Here is a 27,492-nt window from a genome sequence, read left to right on the forward strand (position 1 = left end):
ATTGCTTTCCATTGGTTTGGGGGCTATTATTGCTATGCTTTTGTTTTCCTTATTGAAATTAGTAATTAAGCATTATCCTCTGAAGACTCTTATGTCTGTAATTTTTTATAAGTGTTATAACTATGTGTATGTGTATCTGTTTTTTCAAAGAGAATCAGTAGAACTACATGAGATAGTATATTCATATTTCAGTGAAATAATTTAGATGAAAATTGTTAATACATTTGAAATAGTCTATGAAATGTATTTCTTTCAAACAGCTACTTTGAAATGTCTTTGAAATCAGATTCACAAAATACTTAAAGCATTTCTATTGTATATTTCTAAAAGTAAATCTGTGGCATTTTTTTAGATGTGTATAGTTTGTTTAAAAATACTTTTTTTTAGCAGATAGTTTTCAAGATATTAAGTATTCCTTGAAATTTTGATTATTATACTTTTTAATTGAGTTATTTGGCAAAATTTCAAGCAATTGATACATACAAAGTAATGTAATGGATCCTTGGAGGTAGTATTTTTATCCTTTTAATACAGTTCCATAGGATAGATAAATCTGTAAGAAACTATAATATAAGGAAAACTGACAAGTAATAAGACAATTGTATAAAAGTAGGTAAGAATAGGATCACTTTTAGCTGTGATGATGGGGATTCAGATACATGGGAGGAGAAGTATGTTAAGAAGACATTGTATACAAGGTGTAGATACTGATAGATTCCAGAGACGTTAGATGAAAAGAAAGCCATTCCAGGGATAAGGAGCAGCGTGAGGTAGGAAAGTTTAATTAAGGGTAATATAAATTGGAGAAGTCATAGTAGAGATACAGTGCTATAAATTTGAGTTGGGGCCACATCGTGGGTGGCTTTGAATACAAATCTAAAATACAAGCTCTGAGAACAAGGGGCTGTTGAAAGTATATTAACATGAGAATAAAATGTTTTACACTATGCCTTAAAAATGTTAATTTGACTGCACTGTCTAATTTAATTGATAGAGAAGAGACAAAAAGCATAAATAGCAGATTGACTGCTGCAGTTGACCAACTAAGAGTTGATGAGGGCTTAATTTATGAAAGTGAGAAACGGACAGATGCCCAGACATACTTGGGGATAGAGTTCACAGGCCTTGACCACTGATTGGGCTTATAAGGAGGAGGAAAGGGAAAGAATAATGCAAAACCAAGATTCCCATTACTGTAAGAATGGTATGTTGTTAAAAAAAAATTAGAAAAAGGAACAAGGATATCTGGGGAGTCACTATTAAGTTTAGAGACGTGGAATTTTAGCTGATGGTAGAATGCTCAGGAGAAGGGTTAGGACAAATTGCAGGAATTTTGGAATTCATTTACACAGATAAACCACAAGTATGTAAAGTTATCAAAGCAAAAGGTACAGTGTCAAGAGAAGATAGGCCTAAGAACAAAGTTTTAGGAAATACATTTAAGAATAAAAGAAAGAGTTGGAAGACAAGAAATATATTAGCTGTTTGAAGACTGAGGAGTGGAAGAAGCACAGCAGATACCTAAGCAAAGACTGGGAGATGAGACTTGGGTTTGGTGTAATGATATAGTCAGGCCACACTGAAAGCTCTACATAGAGTGGAGGGGTCAGGGTTAAATGTGTGTGCATAAATTATTGGAGTAAGCCAATGGAGAAGAAAGCAAGCCTTCAGCTTCAACTTTTACCTTAAAATATGGTTTTAGGAACAAATTTTTAAGGAAAAAAATTATCATGGCTCTAATCTTACATGTTAACATTTCCTTGTTATGCAGGGATCAGACTTGTTATAACATAATTCCACTTTATAATTCAATGAAGAAGAAAGTTTTGTCTGATTCTGAGGTATGTAATATTTCATTATGATTACCATATTGATATTCCCTATATAAAAAAATTTACATATTGTAGTTTTCAGGTAAAAGCTGTTATGAAAATTATTTTTTGTCTAGTGTAGTTAACTTTAAAAAACAACTGGCAGTGAAATATTCTTCTTATAGTTAAAAAAAAAAATTTTAGCGGGGGGAAAGTTTTTAATGAGTCAGTAAAGTGCCCCAGCATATAGATTACAGGTGTTCCAGTGTGTAAAGGAAATAATTGCTAATTAATCAACTATAAAGTATAATGACATCTAAAATGTTTTATGAATCTGATAAATTCTTGCCTCAAAGGAAGAAGAGAAAGACGCTGATGTGCCAGGAACTTCTACTCGAAAAAGGAAGGTAATATAGTTTTAGTTTCAGCAGAAGTACTGTATATGAATTAAAATGTATTAAGAGCTTTCTTTATTTTTTACTCTTAGCATTTTAAAAGACATTAAGTATTTCAAATTAGTTTCAATTACAAAATGTATGTTTTTTAGAACTTGGTGAATATTTTCTTTTGTTTGAATTATTGTATATTACCCAATTATCTAAGACTGCATTAAAAGTACAAATTTTATTGTATAAGTGCTCTTTTATTAATATATTTGAACACTTTTATCACAGGACCATCAGCCTAGAAGAAGATTACGTAATAGAGCCCAGTCTTACGATATTCAAGCATGGAAGAAACAGTGTGAAGAATTGTTAAATCTCATATTTCAATGTGAAGATTCAGAGCCTTTCCGTCAGCCGGTAGATCTCCTTGAATATCCGGTAAGTATTTTTGAAAATATTTTCTTTACCTGTCAGTTTGCTACATACCTTTTTCATGACAGTTGGCTATTTTAGTTACTTTTTATGATTATAGTTTATTTCTTTATTATTTTATACATGTTCTCATTATCCATTTGGCTACATAGAGAATCCAAATTTTGAATAGTGTGGTAAAATGGAAGGAGCCCTGAACCAAGACACTGTAAGAATTGGGTTATTCTGTTCCTACTGGTTGTGCAGCTTTGAGCAAGTCCCTTAGTTTTCTCATCTCAACTTTTTTTTTCTTTTTTTGTCTTCCCTACGCTGATTCCATGAATTTATTATGGCAGTTGTCTAGAAAAAAAGAATAATGCCTACATCCTTACAGGATTATGGAGATGTAAAGAGAATATATAAAATTAGTTTTTAGGCTGGGCACGGTGGCTCATGCCAGTAATCCCAGCACTTTGGGAGGCCGAGGCAGGCAGATCACGAGGTCAGGAGATCAAGACCATCCTGGCTAACACGGTGAAATCCCGTCTCTACTAAAAATACAAAAAAAAAAAAAAATTAGCCAGGCGTGAGGGTGGGCACCTGTAGTCCCAGCTACTTGGGAGGCTGAGGCAGGAGAATGGTGTGAACCCGGGAGGCGGAGCTTGCAGTGAGCCGATATCCCGCTGCTGTACTCCAGCCTGGGCGACAGAGCGAGAGAGACTCAGTCTCAAAAACAAAAGCAAACAAAAAATAGTTTTTAAATGTGAAGCACTGTGTACAAATGTTAAGGTGATATTATTGTATATATTTAGGTTATGCCAATGTGTAATCTTTATGGAATACATGGTAAAAAGAGCTAAGTAAACATGATTCAAGTATTTATTTTGGCATGCAATCATAGCAATCTAAATTTAATGTAGAGTGATTTCTCATCCCTTTAAAAAGTAATTAAATGTTATATAGTTCAGGGGTCGGGCACGGTGTCTCACACCTGTAATCCCAGCACTTTGGGAAGCTGAGGCGGACAGATCACCTGAGGCTAGGAGTTCAAGACCAGCCTGACCAACATGATGAAATCCCGTCTCTACTAAAAATACAAAAATTAGCCGGAAGTGGTGGTGGGCACCTGTAATCCCAACTACTCAGGAGGCTGAGGCAGGACAATCGCTTGAACACGGGAGGCGGAGGTTGCAGTAAGCTGAGATGGCACCGTTGCATTCCAGCTTGGGCGACAGAGCGAGACTCTGTCTCAAAAAAAAAAAAAAAAAAAGTTATGCAATTCAGATAGCATTCATGGTTTGAAATGAACATAAAAAAATGTTTTATAAAGACATCATGACCTAGATGTGGTATCATCGGACATCATTATGTCATCCCTTTAAAAAGTAATTAAATGTTTTATAGTTCAGGGACTGGGCACAGTGGCTCACACCTGTAATCCCAGCGCTTTGGGAGGGCAAGGCGGGCGGATCACCTGAGGTCAGGAGTTCAAGACCAGCCTGACCAACATGGTAAAATCCCGTCTCTACTAAAAGTACAAAAATTAGCCGGGCTAATTTTTGTTCTAACTTAACAATGATGAAAATAGAGAAATTTCATCAACAGATAAATATCAGAAAATGACTTTTTTCATGTCATTTAAAATACCAGAAACATAGAATGTTAAATGTAGAAGAGAAATCTTTAATTCCAGTGGTGTGATAAATTGAGCTAATTAGAACCTCACCTTTCAAAAAACCTAGGACTGAGCTGATGCTATAATGTTCTGGCTTTCATTTCTCTCTTTGTTTTCACAACTTACGGATTTTGCTTTGGTTCTTGCAAGCTCAGCTATGTATTCTTTTGAAAAATAAGTTGCAGCTTATTCATTGTTTTAAGCGTTTGTATTCTGGGCTTTGCACAGAAAAGAAGGGATAGAAATAAGACAATGTTTTTATTCTAGAGGCACAAGTATTAACACTATACAGAGATAATTGAGTCCTTGGGCAGTGGTGAAAAAGGAATTTGGAGCTGAAACCCAACCCTAAACCAGAAGTATTGAAGAACTGTACTCTGAATGAAAAGAATTGAATAATTCCTTTCACAACAAAGAATGTTTCCCCCAGTGGTTCTAGTGTCAGAGAGGAGAAATTTTCCTAAACTTACACTATACATGGACTTAGAATCCAAATTTGCACTACCCTTGTGTAGAAATCCATTATGGAAAAAATGTTAATCCTTAACTGAATGAACTAATGATTTAAAAAAAAAAAAAACATCTATATAAGGGAGTGATCCACCATAATAAGATGACAGAAACAACAAATGAAAATATTAGTACCCTCTCCCTGAAAATTTGAGTAATAGATTATTCTGAAGTACTGTACTTCATTAAAAAAAAGAGAGATGACATTCATTGTAAGATTACTGTTATTATATGTACCACCAAGAAAAAAGAAATGCTGTTGAATTAAACTTTGATAGATAATTTTGGTTAAAGGAATAAATGAAAGAATAAGAAACATAGGGGAAAAACATGTTATTTGAGAGGAAAAGAGGGAAGACATATTAAAATCAACTAAATAGAATCCTGGAAATGAAATGTATAATTACTGAAATTAAACTTACTGGACAGTTTTAAAAACAGATTAAAGAGATAGTAAGTGTAAAGATCTAAGCAAATTCTATAGAATCCCACACAGAATGATAAAGAGATTCAGAGTGTGAAGGAGAGGGTAAGAGGTAGTGGTGGATAGAAAGCGAAGGTCCAAAATATGTCTAACAAAAATTTCAGTGGAAGAGAATAGACAGAATGGGAGAGAAGCAATATTTGAGGAGCTAATGGCCAAGAATTTTCTTTTTCTTTTTTTTTTTTTTTCTTTTTTTTTTGAGGGGGACAGAGTCTCACTCTGTCGCCAGGCTGGAGTTCAGTGGCTCAATCTTGGCTCACTACAAACTCTGCCTCCTGGGTTCAAGCGATTCTTCTGCCTCAGCCTCCCGAGTAGCTGGGATTATAGGCACAAGCCACCACGCCCAGCTAATTTTTATATTTTTAGTAGAGATGGGGTTTCACCATGTTGGCCAGGATGGTCTCGATCTCTTGACCTTGCCTGCCTCAGCCTCCCAAAGTGCTGGGATTACAGGTGTGAGCCACCATGCCCGATGGCCAAGAAGTTTCTAGAATTGGTAAACATTTGACAAACTATGATTTCTGATCGGGATATACAAGAAAAAAATCTTTACCTAGAATAAGAGTGAAAAAAACTCGACAGTTGAAAGTCAAAAAGAAAATCTTCAAACAGTCATTCAGAAAAAATGGAGGAGACCTGAGACTGCTCCAAGCCACTCACTTTACTGATGTTGAACTGATACTCACCTCTCTAAGATTTATAGACAAAGCTATTTATAGCTATTTATTTGTAGCTATTTATAGACAGAGCCACAATGGGAACCCATATCCCTTATGTCCAGTGCACCAGTTATATGTGATATTCTGAGACAATAGGCAAATGAATTTTTATATAAAGAAAGTAGTTCACTTTTCAAACTTACGAGGGAAATATATGAGAATACAGTCATCTTTTACGTGTTCAAAATAATGAGAACAATATTTAGCAAATACTTAGAACCTGTCCCACCAGGTAAATGTGTTAGGTGACAAAAAGTAGTAGAAATAAGAAAAATATAATCTCTTGCCTCTTGCATTACTCCATGATGGAGGTGTGTTGTTTTGTTAATTACTGTCACAGAAGAGAAAAAGAAAACTTCAGATAATCTACTTTTTATAATTCAGAATTGACTGTATCATCCTTACTTTAGTGCAATATTTAAGGCAGATCATGCACTTCATATTTCACCTTTTATATGAAAATATTAGTTCACATTTTGAGTTTAATCAAATATTCAAAGCAAGATGTTAAAAATTAAATTTTTGATGGAAATGAATGGGCTTAATATTCTACAGCATTCATTTATTCAACAGAATTGTATTGAGCAGCTATCATGTACTGTACTGCGTGGTGGAAGCCCAAGATATGAGCCAAGAAAAATTAAGTATTCTACATAAATAAATTTTACATTAACCAAAATATTGCAAAACATTTTAAAAACTAATTTTTATATTTTGCCCAAATCCACAAAGTTTGTAAAGCCAATAATGTAAAATCTCCAAGAACTTGTTAACAAAAGAGCCCACCTCTAAATAATCTATGGATCAAACACATCTCATGGGGATTTAAAAAGTGCATTGAACTCAATTAAAATGAATTCAGTATATCAAAATTTGTAGGACGCAGTTAAAGCAATGCAGGGAAATTTCTAATACTAAAATGTACTAAAGAGTACAGCAGAAAAGGAGAAGTTTCAAATCAATAATCGAAGCTCACTCCTCAAGAACCTAGAGAAAGAAGAGTAAAATCACCCAAAAATAAGCCAACAAAAGGAAATAATAAATAGCTGAAATCAGTGAAACTCAAAAAAGAAAAACAATAAAGAAAATCTATGGAATTGAAAGCTGGTTCTTTGAGAAGATCAACAAAATTGACAAGCCTCTGTTAAGATTTTGCAAAGCTATAAAGAGAGAAGACAGATTGTTAATATCAGAGAAGATATAGAGCATATCACTGTAGACCCTGCAAATACCAGAAGGATAATAAAGTAAAAATAAATAATACTACAAAGAATTCTACATATATAAATTTGATAACTTACATGAAATAGACTGACACTGAAAGTATAAACTACCACAGCTCACCCAGTATGAAACAGATAACTCAGTAACCTATTAAGGAAATTTAATTTGTGATTATAAGTTTTCAAAAAAGAAATGTCTAGTCCCAGATGGCTTCACTGGAGAATTCAACCAAACATTTAAAGAATTAACACAAATTCTACATAATCTCTTCCAGAAGATAGAAAAACTCAAAATTCCCAACTCACTCTGTGAAGGCCAGTGTTCCCCTGATGTCAAAACCAGACAATAACAGTAGAAAAGAAGAAAAAACTTTAACCAAATAACAGCAAATAGAATTCAGGAATATATTAAAAAATGATTTTATACCATGACCAAGTGCTATTTATTCCAGAGATACAAGGATGGTTCAGTATTCAAAAACCAGTCAGTGTAATCCATCATATTAATAGGCTAATGAAGAAAAATCTCATGATTATATCAAGTAATCCAGAAAGAACATTTGACAAAATTTCACACCCATTTGTTCTGTGAATGTGCATTTTGGTTATGGTAAAGTCAGTGCGGTCACAGGAGGAAATGAAAACAAGGCTTGGAAGGAAAAAGTTTATTATACTCAAGAGTCCCAGGCCAAACATGGTGGCTCACACCTGTAATCCCAGCACTTTGGGAGGCCAAGGTAGGTGGATCACTTGAGCTCAGGAGTTTGAGACCAGCCTGAGCAATATGGCAAAACCCTGTCTTTACAAAAAATACAAAAATTGGCCAGGTGCAGTGGCGTGCACCTGTAGTTCAAGCTACTCATGAGGCTGAGGTGGGAGGATTGCTTGAGCCTGGGAGGTAGACATTGCAGTGAGCCAAGATCATACCACTGCACTCTAGCCTGGCAATAGAGTGAGACCCTATCTCATTTAAAAAAAAAAAAAAAAAAAGTGAAAAAGAGTCCCAGAAAAGTAGGGGCTTACCACATGCCACACAGGGCCACCAGGGAAGTGCTAGGTTTTGGTTGGGTAGGAGAGACCAAAACTAGGGAAAAGCTTAGAAATCCTTCATTGGGGTTTCTGCAGGAAATGCAAGGCAGGTCACATTTAACAACTTACTATTGGCTAGTTTGAATAATTCCAGTGGGCTCTGGGGCACAGGTATCTAGTTGTCTGGTCCCAGCCCTGAGATGATTTAAAACAGGGAAATACTGGCTTAGTGTGTGATAGTGAGAAAAAGGAGCTGATTATGGCTTTATACTTGGGATTCATTGGTATGTATATGAAAGACATGTTCTCAGTGGAGCCCCTCACTAAGAATTGGCTGCCCCAGGAAGGGGCAGTCTTTTCCCAGGTCTGTAAGGCCCCCCAGGTACCAGATCATCATTGGCCCTGTGAATAGATGGCAGATAGACAAATGCAGAATCTGAAGAAACAAGACATTAATTCATTATAAAACCCCCAAGAAAACTGGGAATAAAGGAAAACTTCCACAATTTGATAAAGTACATCTATAAAAAGTACATCTACAGCTATCATCATGTTTACTGGTGACTGACTGAGTGCTTTCTCCCTAAGAATTAGGAATGACTGAAAAATGTTCACTCTCACCACTGCTATTCAACGTAGTACTGGAAATTCTAGCCAGTGCAATGAGGCAAAAAAAGGGAATGACAGGCATAACTATTGGAAAGGAAGAAATAAAAATTTGTAAAGGCAGTAATCCTGCCTTATAGGACACCTTCTTCATGGTCAGACGTATTTGATCATAATTTAAACTTGATGGTGTAAAGTCAAGTTGTTATACTTCAAAAAATATAATTGCATACCGAGGGACTGTTGAAAAGCTGCAGGCCAGGTGTGGTGGCTAATGCCTGTAATCCCAGCACTTTGGGAGGCCAAGGCAGGCAGGTCATTTAAGCCCAGGAGTTTGAGACCAGTCTCAGCAACATGGCGAGACCCCGTCTCTACAAAAATTATAAAAATTAGCTGGGTGTGGTAGCGCCTGCCTGTAGTCCCCGCTACTTGAGAGGCTGAGGTAGGAAGGTTGCTTGAGTCTGGAAGGCCAAGGATGCAGTGAGCTTTGATGGCACCAACTGTACTCTAACCTGGGCAACAGCAAGACTGTGTCTCCCAAAAAAGGGGGGTACAATACTCTTTGTCCCTGCTAAAAAAAAAAAATAGCATATTCTGATAATTTTAGATTTATATACCATATTATAATAATTTTCTGTTGCTCTTCCTGTTTCATGTGTGTGTTTTTATTGGTTCCAATCTGTTACCTAATTTTATACTCAATTGACTAGGTAGACACCTCAGGTGACATGCATAGATTTTATGACAACTATTTACATTCGTAATTCTTTATTACTGCAAAGCAAAACTCCCAATTGTAGTACTGAAGTTGAGATTACTAGAACTTAGGTGTCTACATAAATGGGATGCTGGCATACTTCCATTGTTTTTATTTCCTTAAAGTTACAGTTGTGTTTTAATGAGTCAGACCTTTAGAATTTATAAGTAGTATAAAGTTTTGAGTTTTTCTTTCAAACTTTCGGTTGTAGAGCTGGGCTTTTTCCTTACTCTTTTACTTTCCCTTTTCCAGTACAACTCCATCTCCCCAGTCTCCAGTGAAAAATTAATAACTTCTGTGTTCTTGAATAAGAAAATTATTGTTGACTGCAGTATAAGGGGGAGAGTATGAAATAAATAAGAATTATTAGAAAAAAGGGAGGGGAACAGGAGTGATCATTAAGAGTTCTAGGACTTGCAGTAATCATAAAAATCCTGTGCAAATCCCTTTGCTGAGAAGTGATGCTTTGTGTAGTAATAATCATAACACCACCTATTTTCCCTCTCCTAGGACTACAGAGACATCATTGACACTCCAATGGATTTTGCTACTGTTAGAGAAACTTTAGAGGCTGGGAATTATGAGTCACCAATGGAGTTATGTAAAGATGTCAGACTTATTTTCAGTAATTCCAAAGCATATACACCAAGCAAAAGATCAAGGGTATATAATTACATTATTTTCTTTTATGACTAGATTAAGTTAGAGGAATGTGTTAAATGACTAAATGTTGCTTTACTTAAAATTTAGGTCAAAGTTAACTTTCTGTTATATTCTTAATGTTGTCCTACTGGAAAAAGAAATTATACGTTTCTACTCAGCTCCTTGTATGAAATAACATTGATGTTATCTTTGATGTCTGGGAATGGTTATTTTTCTTGAAGTAGTGTAGTTGATGCAGATTGTCCTGGTATGCACCAGAGCCATCTGGCCTTGACTTTTCTAGCTATTATCTTGCCTTATGGAGCATTTTTGCAAAGATTTTTACAAATAAGTAAAAATATAAATATAATTTAACACTCTTTGACCAGACATGACATCGCAAAGGAGTGCTATATAGCAATGAAATGAGAAAGAATAGATGCTAGTCCTAGATAGAAAACAGGTTCAAACCTTTGGGATAGTTTCAGTGTAATAGAGTTGACAATAAGATTTGTCTGTATGAGCCATTTGAATTTAGAGTCGGACTTTTCTATAAGAATCTCAAAACTTGGAAGATTTCTGTTCTAAACACAAAAATATATAATTGTTAAAATGCTTCAGTTTACCTTTTCATCAAAAGATTAGGAAAAAGGGATGTAAAAAACACTATTTAAATTCTAAATAGTTTTTACTGGAAAAATATTTACATTACAATATTTACTGAACAAAGATTTTCCTCCGAGGAATGTTTGAGCACTTTTTTTTTTCCCTCACAGATTTACAGCATGAGTTTGCGCCTGTCTGCTTTCTTCGAAGAACACATTAGTTCAGTTTTATCAGATTATAAATCTGCTCTTCGTTTTCATAAAAGAAATACCATAACCAAAAGGAGGAAGAAAAGAAACAGAAGCAGCTCTGTTTCCAGTAGTGCTGCATCAAGGTATTTAATTTCTTTTAAATAACCACTAGCTGATCTATAACTTTCATCTAAATGATAGAACTTGGTGTTTTTTAATACTTCCTTTACTATTCCCTATATTGCAGAATGATATATTTGACATGCAAGTTCCTATGATGTGGAGGATTTTTAATCTTTTAACTAAAGCTATACTAGTGTAAGTGCTTAAATTCAAACTGCTAAATCTATACAGTAAAACAGCATTTTTAGGATAGTGATGGCATCATGCTTTCCGTCATATAACTTTAGCATTTACAGCGATCCTTCACTAAATATTCACTTTCAAAGGCTCACAATCATATGAAATCTACTACAAATCTCATATTTTAACATACTTCATAACAGTACAAATATTGAATCCAAAAATATTATAAACTGTTTTATTCATTCACATAGAGCTATAAGAGTGACTGACACTACTATTTTATTTACAGCCCTGAAAGGAAAAAAAGGATCTTAAAACCCCAGCTAAAATCAGAAAGCTCTACCTCTGCATTCTCTACACCTACACGATCAATACCGCCAAGACACAATGCTGCTCAGATAAACGGTAGAACAGAATCTAGTTCTGTGGTTCGAACCAGAAGCAACCGAGTAGTTGTAGATCCAGTTGTCACTGAGCAACCATCTACTTCTTCAGCTTCAAAGACTTTTATTACAAAAGCTAATGCATCTGCAGTACCAGGGAAAACAAGTAAGACTCACTTTCTAAATTGAAATGTATATGATGATTTTCTTAATTTAAGCTTTTACTTTGCCAAGTGCAATAGACTGAGTTTTAGTAATTTCTAGCAGACACTGTTGTTTTTGCCTTCTTTATTAATTTCCTATTTTAAAAAAAGTTTTTAATAAGAATTAAATTGAGGTTTAGGTCATTATAGACTAATGCTTAAAAATGGCAACTCTGATCTAAACTACCTGAATTTAAATCATAGTACCCACACTAGCTAGCAATTTGCCAAGACTTGCCTTCAAAATTTTGAAATGATGGGACAGCTTCTAAAAGGGCTGAAACTCTTAAGAGTTTCTAGTTGGATATGCCTTTTTCCTATTAGAAAGTAGCTTTCCTAAGAAAGCTTAAGCGTCCTTCAAGTTTTGTTGTCTTGGCTAATTCAAATAATTCAGGTTAACTTTTTTCTTATCTTTAGGTTCAATAACTCTTAATTTTTAACTTTTTGTTTGTATGTTTTAGTACTAGAGAATTCTGTGAAACATTCCAAAGCTTTGAATACTCTTTCCAGTCCTGGTCAATCTAGTTTTAGTCATGGCACTAGGAATAATTCTGCAAAAGAAAACATGGAAAAGGAAAAGCCAGTCAAACGTAAAATGAAGTCATCTGTACTCCCAAAGGCGTCTACCCTTTCAAAGTCATCAGCTGTCATTGAGCAAGGTAAGGTATTATTTGTATCTTTCAAGATACAGCAGATCCTTATTTTAAATGATGCTTTTGTTGGAATCAGCATTTATATCCACTTTTCAGGTTGCCCACTTAAAAGTCACATATCTGTATTAGTTGATAAATTTACTGCAATGAGCTATTACTGTGCCACTGCACTCCATCCTAGTAAAAAGAATGAGACCCTGTCTCAAAAGAAAAAAAAAAGAAATATATCTTCAAAGTTGAAATTAAATAGGGTATAGTTAACCCAATGTAGCATTCTTCACTTTTCTAGAAAAATGTTTAATTATTGGATCACAAAACTACTTATTTTTCTAGACTAACTTTTACTAAATAATAATTCATTGGGGTTGTCTACAACTGTAGAATACAACTTTTGACACCTTACTGTTACACTTCCAGTTCTTTCAGCTCCAGGTTTTTATTGTAAAGTCTTTATATTTGAAAGATGAAGAAGGTAAATAATAAAATATGCCATGTGACATGTTAATATGGCTTCTTGGCAGCAGACAGCCCAATAATAAGCATTTTGCATCATGACTTTCAAAGTGTGTCTAAGACATTTCTTCTTCATTGTTGTCTTCAGAAACCTCTCTCAAAATTTAATTTCTCTACTGAAATCTTATTTTTGTTAATGGCATTGGGATCTACCCATGTAAACTTAAAATCAGGGAGTCATCCTAGCCTTCTCTTCAGCAACTGAATCTGTTCAACAGCTTTTTGTTTTTGTTGTTTCTCCCTCCATAACATCTCTTAAATCTATTCTCTCCTCTCCATTCTCACCTCCATGACATTATTTCAAGGCCTACATAATTTCTTGCTTGGACTATTTTCCTAGTTTCCTAACTGGTCTTCCTGCCTCAGTTCTCAACTCTTTCTTAACCAGTCCATCTCCCATATTGCAGGCAAAGTGATCTTTTTATTTCTCTCTAGCACATGTGGATGTGTGTACATAGACACAGAGAAGACACCTCCTTGTCTTCAAATCATATATGGAAACATTTTAAATTTTTTGCCTGTTACATAAGACTCTTTATAACTTGGCTCTTGCCTAACATCCAGGTTCTTTTACCTTCTTTCTCTCTTTTGTATCCCAGTCATCCTAAACACTTAGAAGTTCCTGAGTCTTTCTTTTCTCCTTTTGGGGGAGTGTCTTTTTTTCCCCTCCTAGTTTAATTGTCTGTTGCCTTTCACGTCTCACTTAAAATATCATCTTCTTTAGGAAGTCTTCTCCTGGCTTCTTTAGATAGAATCAAGCACTTCCTTTTTTTTTTTTTTAAAGACAGGATCTTGCTCTGTCACCCAGGCTGGAGTGCAGTGGCCTGATTCCCATTCACTGCAACCTCTGCCTTGCCGGTTCAAGCAATTCTTCTGCCTCAGCCTCCCAAGTAGCTGGAATTATAGATGTGCACCATCACACCCGGCTAATTTTGTATTTTTGGTATAGACAGGATTTCACCATGTTGACCAGGCTGGTCTCAAACTTCTGGCCTCTGGTGATCCACCCCACTGGGCCTCCCAAAGTATTGTGATTTCAGATGTGAGCCACCACGCCAGCCAAGCACTTCCATCTTTCTGTCCCAGAAAACCCTGTTCATTACCTTTGGTGGTACTTATAATGGTGATCAGATTATTCATTTTCACATGTCTATATCTCCAGAAGAATCTGAGCTTAATGTGTTTACTCATTTTTAGTGCCCATTATATAGAAGATAATAAGTGTTTGAATAAATAACCAAAATGCTTTGCGTATGAATGTTTCACATTTTTAATAATCTGCCCCCTTTCTGAACTGAATTTAGAGTTTGAATAGTATATTGGCCTTGCTTCTTTTTATTCGTGAATCCTAGAGAAATCAAATATATATGATGAATTGGTTCTAGCATTATGATAGCGGAAGTCTGGTATCATAACCCATTTGATTTTTAATTTTTGAGTATTACAAATACTCGAGTACTGGTACTGTATAGAAATAGCGTTATCTATTAGTTAACATTAACAGTGTTTTATTATAAATAATGATACCTAAATTAACTATTTAGAATCAAGCAGTGTTGTCTAGTGGAATATAATACAAGCCATATATGTAATTTTAAATTTTGTAGTCACCATGTTTAATAAAAACAGGTAAAGTTAATTTTAATAATATTTGATTTATCCCATTATGTCCAAAATGTTATTTCAGTATTTCATCAGTATTTTAAAATATACACTGCTTTAGTATTTAAATTGAAATTTAAATAAAAATTTAGTTCCTAAGCTGCATAACTTTTCATGTGCCCAGGACAACACAGTTCAATATCAGTGGTTTTTAAACTTTTTAAAAAAACTTCTGAATTCCTTTTTAAGAAAGCTGCATTCATTCTTAACCTTTTTACATTATATATTGCTTTATAAAGTTGATGTGTCCTATAGTCCCTGTCTCAGAAAAATGTACATAAACATATCCATACAAAATTTTGGACCATTTCAAGGGATTCATATAGTCCTTAAAGCCTATCTTCTGTAGTAGGTACGTGTACTGGATATTTAGAACCCTTGTAGTCATAATGTAAAACAAAAGAGATTGACAGAATCCCCAGGCAGTTTAAATGTCAGCTGCTCCATAGGAAATACTTAACTACTTTATGTCCACACCCACATTTTTTCCCAACCACTAATCTAAAGAGAGTCATTTCACTATGGGGGTCAGGAATTAAAAGCTTTGCATTTTCTGTCTGTACTTGGCTCTGATCTTTGGTAAGTCTCTTAACCATGTTGTTTTGTTTTGCTTTGTTTTGTTTTGTTTTCTTTTGTTTTGTTTTGTTTTGTTTTTGAGATGGAGTCTCGCTCTTGTCGTCCAGGCTGTCTTGTCGCCCAGGCTGGAGTGTAGTGGCGCGATCTCAGCTCACTGCAACCTCCGCCTCCCGAGTTCAAAGGATTCTCCTGCCTCAGCCCCCTGAGTAGCTGGGATTACAGGCACCCACCACACGCCCAGCTACTTTTTGTACTTTTAGTAGAGAGGGGGTTTCGCCATGTTGGCCAGGCTGGTCTCGAACTCCTGACCTCAGGTGATCCGCCCACTTTGGCCTCCCAGAGTGCTGGAATTATAATCATGAGCCACTGCACCCGACCAACCATGATTTTCTTATTTACAAAGTACAGTTCAAACCTGTGACCAAAAATGCTCTTATGAAGATGTATTCTCTTTAAAAGCAGTTTCCATCTATGAATTTCCTCAAAAATAGAGCATTGCAAATCACCTACCATATCAAATAAAAACATGTCAGAAATTTGAAGGGAAAGAGAGTTAGTTACTGATAGTTCCTGTGGCATATTTTTCCTTTATCTAAGTTATAGCATTTTTTTCTACAACAGAAAGGTAATTCATCATCTCCAGATCCTTCAGGTTTAGAATTTGATTGCCAGCATTTTCTCTCCTTTTTATGAAGCATAATGACCTTTTATCGTGGAGTTTGTTACAGTGGGATCTTAATCATGATAATGGTGGCACACATAGTGATTTTGATTGATATATATATAATCAGTATTTCCTAGGATTGTAGTCATTTGACATTTATTACACAAGGAGATAGGACTTTTCAAAGCCTATGAAAACTGCCATTTAGTTGTTTTTAAATCCTCTTTAAACAGTTCTAAGAACAAAGTTTTTGACCAAAAGTAACTTATTTCTAAGTTAGAAATAAGAAACCTTTGGTCATCCCAGCTTTATAATCAATCACAATGTTAACTTAGATAAGTTACTTGTTTTCTATGAGCTTTACTTCCCTCGTGAGATCATTAAGAATCTGTCTCTTTTAATTAGAAAATAAGATCATTGAACTATTAGTGTTTTCTAGGTTCTTTTTTCTCATTTTAATAAAATAATTTGGATTATGTCATTATGTCATTACATATAAGTATACCAATGGGGCCTTATTGACAAGTTTGAGAGTCAAACAAAAAAAGAAACTCCATACATTAAGTGTACTGTTGTTCCCTTTTAGGAGATTGTAAGAACAATGCTCTTGTACCAGGAACCATTCAAGTAAATGGCCATGGAGGACAGCCATCAAAACTTGTGAAGAGGGGGCCTGGAAGGAAACCTAAAGTAGAAGTTAATACCAATAGTGGTGAAATTATACACAAGAAAAGGGGTAGAAAGCCCAAAAAGCTACAGTATGCAAAGCCAGAAGATTTAGAGCAAAATAATGTGCATCCCATCAGAGATGAAGTACTTCCTTCTTCAACATGCAATTTTCTTTCTGAAACTAATAATGTAAAGGAAGATTTGTTACAGAAAAAGAATCGTGGAGGTAGAAAACCCAAAAGGAAGATGAAGACACAAAAACTAGATTCAGATCTCCTAGTCCCTGCAAGTGTCAAAGTGTTAAGGAGAAGTAACCGAAAAAAGATAGATGATCCTATAGATGAGGAAGAAGAGTTTGAAGAACTCAAAGGCTCTGAACCCCACATGAGAACTAGAAATCAAGGTCGAAGGACAGCTTTCTATAACGAGGATGACTCTGAAGAGGAGCAAAGGCAGCTGTTGTTCGAAGACACCTCTTTAACTTTTGGAACTTCTAGTAGAGGGCGAGTCCGAAAGTTGACTGAAAAAGCAAAAGCTAATTTAATTGGTTGGTAACTTGTACCAAAATATTTTACTTCAAAATCTATAAAGCAGGTACAGTTAAGGAATAAGTAGAACTAAGGCTTCTGCTTCCTTGCTGCTGCAGTGGAGTAGGGAATGTTATGATTTGATTTGCAAAAAAAAAACAAAAAACAAAAAACAAACTTACAAGACACTTCACTTCTTTAAATGAATATATATATATATATAAATATATACATATATATTTTAAATGTTTGCTATTTATTGCCCTTAGATAGGTTATGCATTTTCACATTCATTTCATTCACTGTTTGAAACGAAAGAAATTGATCTATAATGAATTCCTGATTTATTTATAGAAAAGACAGTTCTGCTACACTCTTTAGGAGCATAGTATTCCTAGCTATAGAGCATTTCATGTTAAAATGAATTATTTTTGACCAAGCAAGGTACATTTCTATTGATACAAGTCATGCCCCTAAAAGATAGATGTTATACAGAGTAGCAGTGAATTAAGAAATGTTTCCTCTAAAAGATAAATATAAAATTTCCACCATTTGATACCCTAAACAGTTTAATTTTAATTACAGAATGTTCATCTACAAAGTATCTAGAGGAGGCTTTTGCTTTATTCCATTTCTGCCAAACTTAAGAGAAAATGTACTGATGAAGGGAAACATATCCACATTGGAAAACATTTGACTGTCTAATTTTTCAGACCTTGATTCTTATATCACTCAATCTCTGTTTATTGTGCCAAAGACTGAGAATCAGTGCAGTGGAAAGCCTGTTTTTGACTGTCAGGACAGCATACACTTTTCAATATTGGAAAGGCTATATATTCTAAAGAGCAAGTTATTAAAGAGTTATGCTGAGATATATCTTTTTTTGGTACTAATAGAAAATAATGCACTGGTGGGTCCTTTGACAGAGATGTTCTAGAGGAAATGTTTAAGTGGTTAAAGGATTCAAGGAAAATACAGGAAAAAAGGTATGGGATTTGATGTTTACTTGTTGATCTGGATTAATGTCATTTCTAAACTTTAGACATATCTAATAGCCTAAAATGACTTACAAAGAAACGTGTCTGTGTGTGTATGTGTATATATTGATAAATGGGTATAATTAAATATATATACAAACACATACTTATATACTATTACCCAGGTATAAATTCTTTTTTCAGGATTTTTTAGATAGCAGTAGAATAAAAATAATTTTAAAATGTCATACTTTATAGTTTAATTTTAAGGGGGAAATTGGTTATTTTCAATTATTAAAGGTTAAAATAGGCCAAATCACTTTTTATGCAATCATGTTTTATACAGTGGTCTCATTGCACATTGTGTTTTTTCTGCACTTTTTACGGTATCCTTATCATGCTGGTATGTCAATATACACCCTAAAGAAAAACTCCATTTAATGATTGTGCCTTGTATTCTATTATTTTTTGCATCATTAGTAAAATTAAGTTGTCTATTGTAAATGATAACTATATGACTTAGGAGAATGTATTGCTATATGTACTGCTATGGAAAAGGAAAGCAGTTATTTATTTGTTTATGGTACAGTTATTTTATACCTTAAAAACCAACATACTTACCATTTCTATTGTTTAAAAATTACTGTCCATTTTTTAAAAAAAATTAAAGAATGTAGTATTTTCTGAGGACTGGTATGGTACAAAAATGTAATCAAAATTTTCAGATACTACATTTTTAAAAAGTGAGGATGGGGAAAATATATATCAGCATGACCCTGATGTAGAAAAATAAAGTCTGCAATTGAACCTTGGCAAAATACATTACATAATTATTTCTGATAAGGATAAATATTAGCTGCCATTTAACTGTCATGAAGAATGAAAAGTGATACATTTGGGCTTTTTAGATCATTTGTAACTAAATTTGTACAGAAATTCTCCTGTGAAATTAAGTAAACCATTTTCCAGATCTTGACTGCATTGCTGAGATTTTGCAGTTGAAAAATAATTTCAAATTTTTCAGATTTTTTGTATATTTATTTTTTTCTAACAAATATATTTAACTATAAAATTAAAATTCAGTAGTTAAACTCTTCATAATGCAGAAATGGATGGCTTGATTATATAGAAAAATGAGTCTTTCAGTTACACCATTCTTGAAAATAATAGTGTATGTTTGAAATTTGTCATTAATTAGTTGTTTTTGAAGGCAATCTATTTGAAATATGTAATTTCCTGATGTTATCTGCATTGTTAAAAAAATAATAGGCTATAAAACCAATTTTTGTAAAAATGTACAGTTTTAAGTTGTGTACAGAAAAAGGAAGAGCGTACACAGTCTTAGAGTGGAATATACCTCTAGTGCAGTGTATGTGTTAATTCCAACCCTTGAGCAAAGAAATGAGTATTTACCATCTTTCCTATAACACGTAAATGTATTATTCCTGTTCTACAGACACTGTATATTTATGACCTTATTTGGACATTATTAGACACTGGTTTCTTAGTAAAGCACAGTAACTTGGATCAGATTCTTTGTAACCAAAACACTTAAACATGTATTAGTAATACCAATATATTTAGATTTTATATTTTTATAATTTAGCTTCTATGCATTGCAGAAGTTGAATTAAGAAATTTAAGTCATCACCATATTTTTGTTTTCTTTACCACTTGGGAAAATAATCCTCTTTGAGGCAGTAACACTATGTATGTACTGTTGATAGGCCAGAAAGAAGTGTTGGCAGTTGTCTTAGGTAAGCAATAAAAATATCTCCAATTTACTGAAAGTTCAGAAATATAACTGTTACATGCATGGAAAATGTAAACCAATTTAGGTATTTCTAAGTACCCAACCCTAATATTCTTTCCCTCAACTCCAACATTCTCAAGTCCCAGATGAAAAGTTGAAGTGGAGCATTAGTTTAAATATTCAGTCTAATCAAAGACTCACAGTCCTGGGCAATAGATATATAGCTTTTTAAAATTTTATCCTTTGTGACCTGCTGTAGTGGCATTGAACTATTTTCTGCATGTATTATAAACTAAAGATTTTTTGGCCTTATTTCAATTGTTTTTATTGCACAACTTCACTACAAATTTAAAGACTGCTGGCATTATTATAAAACTGTCTTCCTCCAATCCAAGTAAATAAGTGTGTGGGATATTTGTGAGCTGGATTAGGTAACATCTGAGACTTGGGATTGACTAAATTTAGTTATCACTTGGAAATGAATTACATAAGATACAGTAATCAGAGAAAATATCTTTGTGCAGCATATATGTTAACATCTAGAGTTGTCCCTCATCTGCAGTGCAGTAGATGAATCAGACATTTTAAGAAATGTATTCAAATATTTTTATCTTATATGTTAGCAGCATTTACATGTTTTCAGATATGATTTGTAATATAAATTAATTTCTCCAGTTAACAATGTTTACTTCAATTCTGACATTCCATTTTATACATATATACCTACTGTATATCTCTCTCAAATGTCAGCTAGAAGTGACTTTTTCAGTTTTCTGTCTAGTGAAAACAGATGTATTCTGAATGTTTTCGTGACCTGAAATATATTTTTGAGTAGGTTGAAAGGACCAAGATACTTGAGTGATTAAAGGGCTGTAAGTGTTCTGCTTATATGCAGGAGTTACATGATTTTAAAAGTCGTAATAGGGGAAGTAGTTTTATCATCTGATTACTCCTATTAACCTAAAAAGTATTTCTAACATAACAGGTTGAGCAGTGGTTTTGTTACACTTAGGCAAGAATTTATTTTCCCATTAAAATTTGAAAAATCCACTTTTCTTTGCTTCTACCCTTGCAGTTTCCCATAGTTCCCCTAATTTCCAAGTGATCTGAACTAAAATTAATATTACATTTACTAAGAAACTATTTTTGTTAATTATACTGAGCAAAGCGCTCCAAATGAAAAGTCATTATGAACTATGTATACTACCCAAGAAAAGGTCAAGTTGAGTCAGAAGACTGTAAGTACCACTTTTGGCGCTCCAGAGATGAACCTTGTACACACTGCAGTAAAACAGTGAGTAGAAAAGATGAGCTATAAATAGATACTATTTTTAGTTTTGATAGCTCTGTATTGAAATACTTTTTTAATGCAGATAAAAATTATCAGGAAATTAACCTTATGGCACAGACCAAATACTTAGTGCATGGCTGAGTTTCTACAATTCAAGGAGCCAATAAAATAGGTTCAAGATGGAATATAGTACATGCATATAAGGCAGATGCACACATGCTGGTTACTTTAAGATTGTGTGTGTTGATTAGTCACAATGATAGACTATAACATGAGATAATACAAAGTTACATTTTTGGACCATATTAAAACTGCAAGAAGACAGGGGTCTTACTGAAGATCTTTTAGAAAACTTAAATCCTGTCACAGGATATTTAGACATGTGTAGAATGTAGCTCAATTTTTAAAAAGTAACTGACCTAGAGGGTGAAAGTTGAAACTGACACATTTTCAAATTAAGATTATGCTTATTTTGTACAGAAAACACTGTTTAAACACAAGCAGATCTGTTGTATGTAATAAGTAACACAGAGTTTTAAAACAAATTAATTATTTAGCTTTATTGAAGTTTGTTTTTTTCCTTCCAAACCTGGAGTATCATAAACAGCAGTTTCACACCAGAATAGCAGTGCCCTTTCTTTTTGTACATACTGATTGGACCTTTCTTTACTGTTACGTGGACACTTTCTATGTTAGTTTTGATGCATAATTCTTTGAATCCTTTTATACAAACTAGAATGTATGTGTAAGAATACCTGTCCCTGCAATGTAGTAACTACAAACTTATTTTTAAATAAATAGAAAACTTGTTTTTCTAAGCTATTTTGTAGAGCCTGATGATTTATTATTTGCTTTTTAAAGTTTTTTTGGCAACACATAAAGCACTTAGTACATAATCTCAACAAGCTGCTTACCAAAGTGGTCATATGGCAGATACCATTATGTAAATGCTGGTTCATTAGAGTTTCCAGTGCCCTGTGTGTTTTGCAAAGTGTGAAAACTGTCAGTTAAAAGATTTTTGGGTGCCAAAATGTAATTTAATTCCAAAACAACTGAAGGTCAAAAACTTACATGCCTTTTTATGTGCACATTTAATAAAACAATTTTATTGATTTCTTACCATGAGTAAGTTACTGTGATGAGTGATAAATACTTCAATATTCAGATACTTTTGTAAGAGATACATTTCGGTGGAACACTTCGCATAAATATTTTCTAAAAAATGTGCAATTTCTGGGAAAAAAGGAATGATGAAAGGGAAAGAAGGTTATTGTAGTTTTCCTAGAAATTTTGTCAGATTGGCATGCATTTTTATTGACTTACTAAGAATCCCAATTTTAGCATGAAGACCATTAGATATGAATACATAAGGCCATAACAATTCAAATTAAGCACATGGAGTGATTTGTAATTTTGTGTTAATTTCTCCCTAAGATGTTTTGTTAAAATGATTTTGTATAAAATAAGTTGAGGAAGGCAGGTAAAAAAAAATTCCAGATAACCTTTTCTTTATGAAGTCTGCTAATAACAATACCTAGTATATACTTAGAAGAACCAGCCAAGAAAAATTAACTTTCAGCAACCACTCTTTACTCGTTTCTCTTTTGTAATAATACCAATTTTATGACCCAAGATTCCCCAGGATTTAACGGAAGTAAGATTAAAGACCACAAAACCTCTGTCGCTTGCAATATAGTACTTTGTGTTTGTAATCAATGTGTGGTAAATTTAACACATTTACCACTTACTGATTAGCCTTTGGGAAAAGAATGGTGGAAGTCATTCAGTGAAATACCTTTCTACCTAATTGGTTAGACATACTGGCAGCACAGTGTAATGAACTGGCCTGGAGTTAGGAAATGGGAATTTGACTTTCATTCCTGACAGGAAGTAGAGGAACCCCAGCAAAGTATTATCTCAGCTTCATTTTCCTCATCTGTAAAGTTTTAAAAGTTGATTAAATTATCTGTGAGGTCTAATTCTGTTCAAATAGCCAGTGGTGATAATCTCATTTGTATACTGTCCTCTGTATTCATGGCTCAACCTTGGCTTTTATATTTAGTCCCTAAATAGAGTACATCATTTAATGTGTAGCTTCCAGACAAGCTGTGTCTTGCGGCCATGACCTGATTGTTGTAAGTGTGAGGTTTTCTGAACCCTTAGAAGAAGGACTTTTAATGTTTTTGCAACACACTATTGTATTGCTATAAATTGTGAATTGCTTTAAAAATACATGTTTACTAATAAAAAGAAGTACAGGCACACTTTATTTTATTGTGCTTTGCATTATTGCACTTTGCAGATAACTGGTAACCCTGCATCCAGCAAGGTTGTCAGTACCATTTTTCCAACAGCAGGTGATAACTTCATGTGTCACATTTTGGTAATTGCAATATTTCCAACTTTTGAAATCTCATTCTATCTCTCCATGGTGATCTGGGAGCAGTAGTCATTTATGTTACCACTGTAATTGTTTTGAGGTGCCACAAACCACACCCATATAAGATAGTTAATACATGTTCTGTGTGTTCTGACTGTTCCAATAAATGGCTATTCCCCCCCTCTCTCTCCCTCTTTTTGGGACTTCTATTCCCTCAGATACACCAATACTGAAATTAAACCAATTAGTTACCCTACCGTGGCCTCTGAGTGTTCAAGTGAATAGAAGAGTCTCAAGTCTCTCACTTTCATCAAAAGCTAGCTATGATGAAGCTTAGTGAAAAAGGCATGTCAAAAGCCAAGAGAGGCTGAAAGCTGAAACTATTGTGCCAAACAGCCAAGTTGTGTAAGCAAAGGAAAAGTCATTGAAGTTAAGCATGCCACTTCAGTGAACATATGAATGATAAGAAAGCAAAGCAACCTCATGGTTGATAAGGAGAAAGGTGCGGTGGTCTGGATAGGAGATCAAATCAGCCACAATATTTCCTGAAGCCAAAACCTAATCCAGAGAAGGCCATTAAAGCTCTTCAATTCTGTAAAGGTGAGAGAGGTAAGAAAGCTGCCAAAAAAAAAAAAAAAAAAAAAGTTGGAAGCTAGCAGAGGTTGGTTCGTGATGGTTTTTGGTTTTGTTTTTGTATTTTTTTGAGACAGAGTTTTGCTCTTGTTGCCCAGGCTGGAGTGCAAACGTGCGATCTCAGCTCACTGAAACCTCCACCTGCTGGGTTCAAGCGATTCTCCTGCCTCAGCCTCCTGCTATTCAACATAGTACTGAAAGTCCTGGCTAGAGCAATTAGACAAGGAAAGGAAATAAAGGGCATCCAAATTGGAAAGGAATAAGTCAAATTATTCTTGTTTGCAGACGATATTATCTTATATTTGGAAAACCTGAAGACTCCACCCACACACACGTGCCTGGCTAATTTTTGTATTTTTGTATTTTAAGAAGAGAAGGGGTTCACCATGGTGGCCAGGCTCAAACTCCTGACCTCGTGATCTGCCCGCCTCAGCCTCCCAAAGTGTTGGGATTACAGGCGTGAGCCATCGCATCCGGCCTGGTTCATGATGTTTAAGGAAAGAAGCCATCTCTAATAAAAGTGCAAGGGGGTGCTGATGAAGAAGCAAGTTATCCAGATGATTTAGCTAATATCATTGATGAAAATCTGTACAAATTTTCAATGCAGATGAAACATCCTTATATTGGTAGAAGGACCAATCTAGGACTTTCATAGCTAGAGAGAAGTCAATGCCTAGCTTCAAAGGACAGGCTCTCATTGGGAGCTAATGCATCTGGTGTTGAGATGAAGCCAGTGCTTCCTCACCATTCCAAAAATTCTAGGGCCCTTAAGAATTATATTAAATCTATCCTACCATGCTCTGTCAATGGAACAACAAAGCCTGCATGAGAGCCCATCTGTTTATAGCATGGTTTACTGAATATTTTAAGTCCATTGTTAAGACTTACTTTCCAGAAAAAAAATAAAAAAAAAAGATACCTTTGAGAACACTACTGCTCATTGCCAACCTGGTCACCCAAGAACTCTGATGGCAATGTAAGGTGATTAGTGTTGCTTTCATGCCTGCTAACACAACATCTGTTCTGCACCTCACAGATCAAGGAGGAATTTTGATTTTCAAGTCTTGTTATTTAAGAAATACATGTTGTAGGCCAAGCAGAGTGGCTCATGCTTGTAATCCCAGCACTTTGGGAGTCCAAGGTGGGTGGATCATCTGAGGTCAGGAGTTCAAGACCAGCCTGGCCAACGTGGTGAAACCCCGTCTCTACTAAAAATACAAAAATTAACCAGGCTTAGTGCTGTGTGCCTGTAATCCCACCTACTCAGGAGGCTGAGGCAGGAGAATTGCTTGAACCCGGGAGGCAGAGGTTGCAGTGAGCCGAGAGTGCACCATTGCACTTCAGCCTGGGCAACAACAGCGAAACTCCAAATCAAAAAAAAAAAAAAAAAAAAAAAAAAAGAAACGAAAAGAAATACATGTTGTAAGGCTATAGCTTCCAGAGATTCCTCTGAGGAATCTAGTCAAAGTACACTGAAAACCTGGAAAGAATTCACCATTATAGACGCCATTAAGAACGTTCGTGATTCATTGGAGATCAAAATAGCGACTTTAACAGGAATTTGGAGGAAGTTGATTCCAACCCACATGGATGATACTGAGGGTTCAAGAATTCAGTGGAAGAAGTCACTGCAGACATGGAAATAGCTTGAGAACTAGAATTGGAAAGTGGAGCCTAAAGCTGTGACTGAATTGCTGCAATCTCTTGATAAAATTTGAATGGCTAAGGAGTTGCTTCTTATGGATGAGCAAAGTTTCTTGGGATTATATCTACCTTTGGTGAAGATGCTGTGAACATTGTTGAAATGACAACAAAGAATTTAAATACTACATAAACTTAATAAAGCACCAAGTGGCAAACAGGCATATGAAAAGTGCTCAATATCACTGATCAACAGAGAAATGCAAATCAAAACTACAATGGGATATCATCTCACCCCAGTCAAAATGGCTTTTATCCAAAAGACAGGCAGTAACAAATGTTGGCGAGGATGTGGAGAAAAGGAAATCGCATACACTGTTGGTGGGAATGTAAATTAGTATAACCACTATGGAGAATAGTTTGGAGGTTCCTCAAATAACTGAAAATCGACTACCATATGATCCAGCAATCTGACTGCTGGGTATACACCCAAAAAGAAAGGAAATCAGTATATCCAAGAGATACCTGAACTTCCGTGTTTATTGCAGCACTGTTCACAGTAGCCAAGATTTGGAAGGAACCTAAGTGTCCATCAACAGATGAATGGATAACAAAATGTGGTACATATACACAATGGAGTACTATTCGGACATACAAAAGAATAAGATCCTGTCATTTGCACCAACATAGATGGAACTGAGGTCATTATGTTAAGGGAAATAAGCCAGGCACAGAAAGACAAACATCACATGTTCTTACTCATTTGTCAGATCTAAAAATAAAAACAGTTGAATTCATGGAGACAGGGAGTAGAGGATGGTTGTCAGAGGCTGAGAAATGTAGTGGGAGGGTGTCGGGGAGGTGGGGATGGTTAAGGGGTACGAAAAAATTGAAACAATGAATAAGACCTAGTATTTGATAGCACAACAGGGTGACTATAGTCAATAATAGCTTAATTGTACATTTTTAAATTCCTTAAAGTGTATACTTGGATAATTTGTGACACAAAGGATACTTAAGGAGATGGATACCCCATTTCACATGATGTGATTATTACCCATTTCAAGTCTGTATCAGAACATCTCATGTATCCCATAAATATATACACCTACCACGTACCCAGAAAAATTAAAATAAAAAATTTAAAACAAATAGTGCCGTGATGAAGATACAAGTGCATGTGTCTTTTAGTAGACTGATTTTCTTTTGGATATATACCCAGAAATGGGATTGCTGGATCAAATGGTAGTTCTGTTTTAAGTTCCTTGGAAAATCTCCAAACTCCTTCCACAGTGGCTGAACTAATTTACATTCCTGCAAACGGTGTATAAGCTTCCCTTTTCTTTGCAGCCTTACCAGAATCTGTTGTTTTTTGACTTTTTAGTAATAGCCATTCTGACTGGTGTGAGATGTTATCTAATTGTGATTGTGATTTGCATTTCACTGATGATTACTAATGTTGAGCATTTTTTTATCTTCACCCTCCTCCCACCCTCCACCCTTAAGTAGGTCCCAGTGTCTATTATTCCTTCTTTGTGCCCATGTTTAATCAGTGTTTATTTTCCACTTACAAGTAAGAACACACAGTATTTGGTTTTCTGTTCCTGTGTT

At 34.8% G+C, this 27,492-nt stretch overlaps 1 protein-coding gene across 2 annotated transcripts in view; it reads left to right on the forward strand.

Annotated features, from left to right (window-relative positions):
* The window catches only part of PHIP (pleckstrin homology domain interacting protein), a 137,859-nt gene extending 115,814 nt beyond the window's left edge, over positions 1-22,045 (forward strand). For both annotated transcript variants that reach the window (XM_055274198.2, XM_055274199.2), the window contains exons 33-40: positions 1,772-1,841; positions 2,168-2,218; positions 2,486-2,635; positions 10,122-10,274; positions 11,030-11,193; positions 11,646-11,905; positions 12,404-12,601; positions 16,597-22,045. In XM_055274198.2, coding sequence (XP_055130173.1) covers positions 1,772-1,841; positions 2,168-2,218; positions 2,486-2,635; positions 10,122-10,274; positions 11,030-11,193; positions 11,646-11,905; positions 12,404-12,601; positions 16,597-17,234 — 1,684 coding nt within the window. In that variant the 3' untranslated portion in view covers positions 17,235-22,045. The remainder of the gene's footprint in view (positions 1-1,771; positions 1,842-2,167; positions 2,219-2,485; positions 2,636-10,121; positions 10,275-11,029; positions 11,194-11,645; positions 11,906-12,403; positions 12,602-16,596) is intronic.
* Positions 22,046-27,492: the final 5,447 nt, after the last annotated feature.

Source organism: Symphalangus syndactylus, chromosome 4 (genome assembly GCF_028878055.3).
Source record: "Symphalangus syndactylus isolate Jambi chromosome 4, NHGRI_mSymSyn1-v2.1_pri, whole genome shotgun sequence".
NCBI classification, from domain to species: domain Eukaryota; kingdom Metazoa; phylum Chordata; class Mammalia; order Primates; family Hylobatidae; genus Symphalangus; species Symphalangus syndactylus.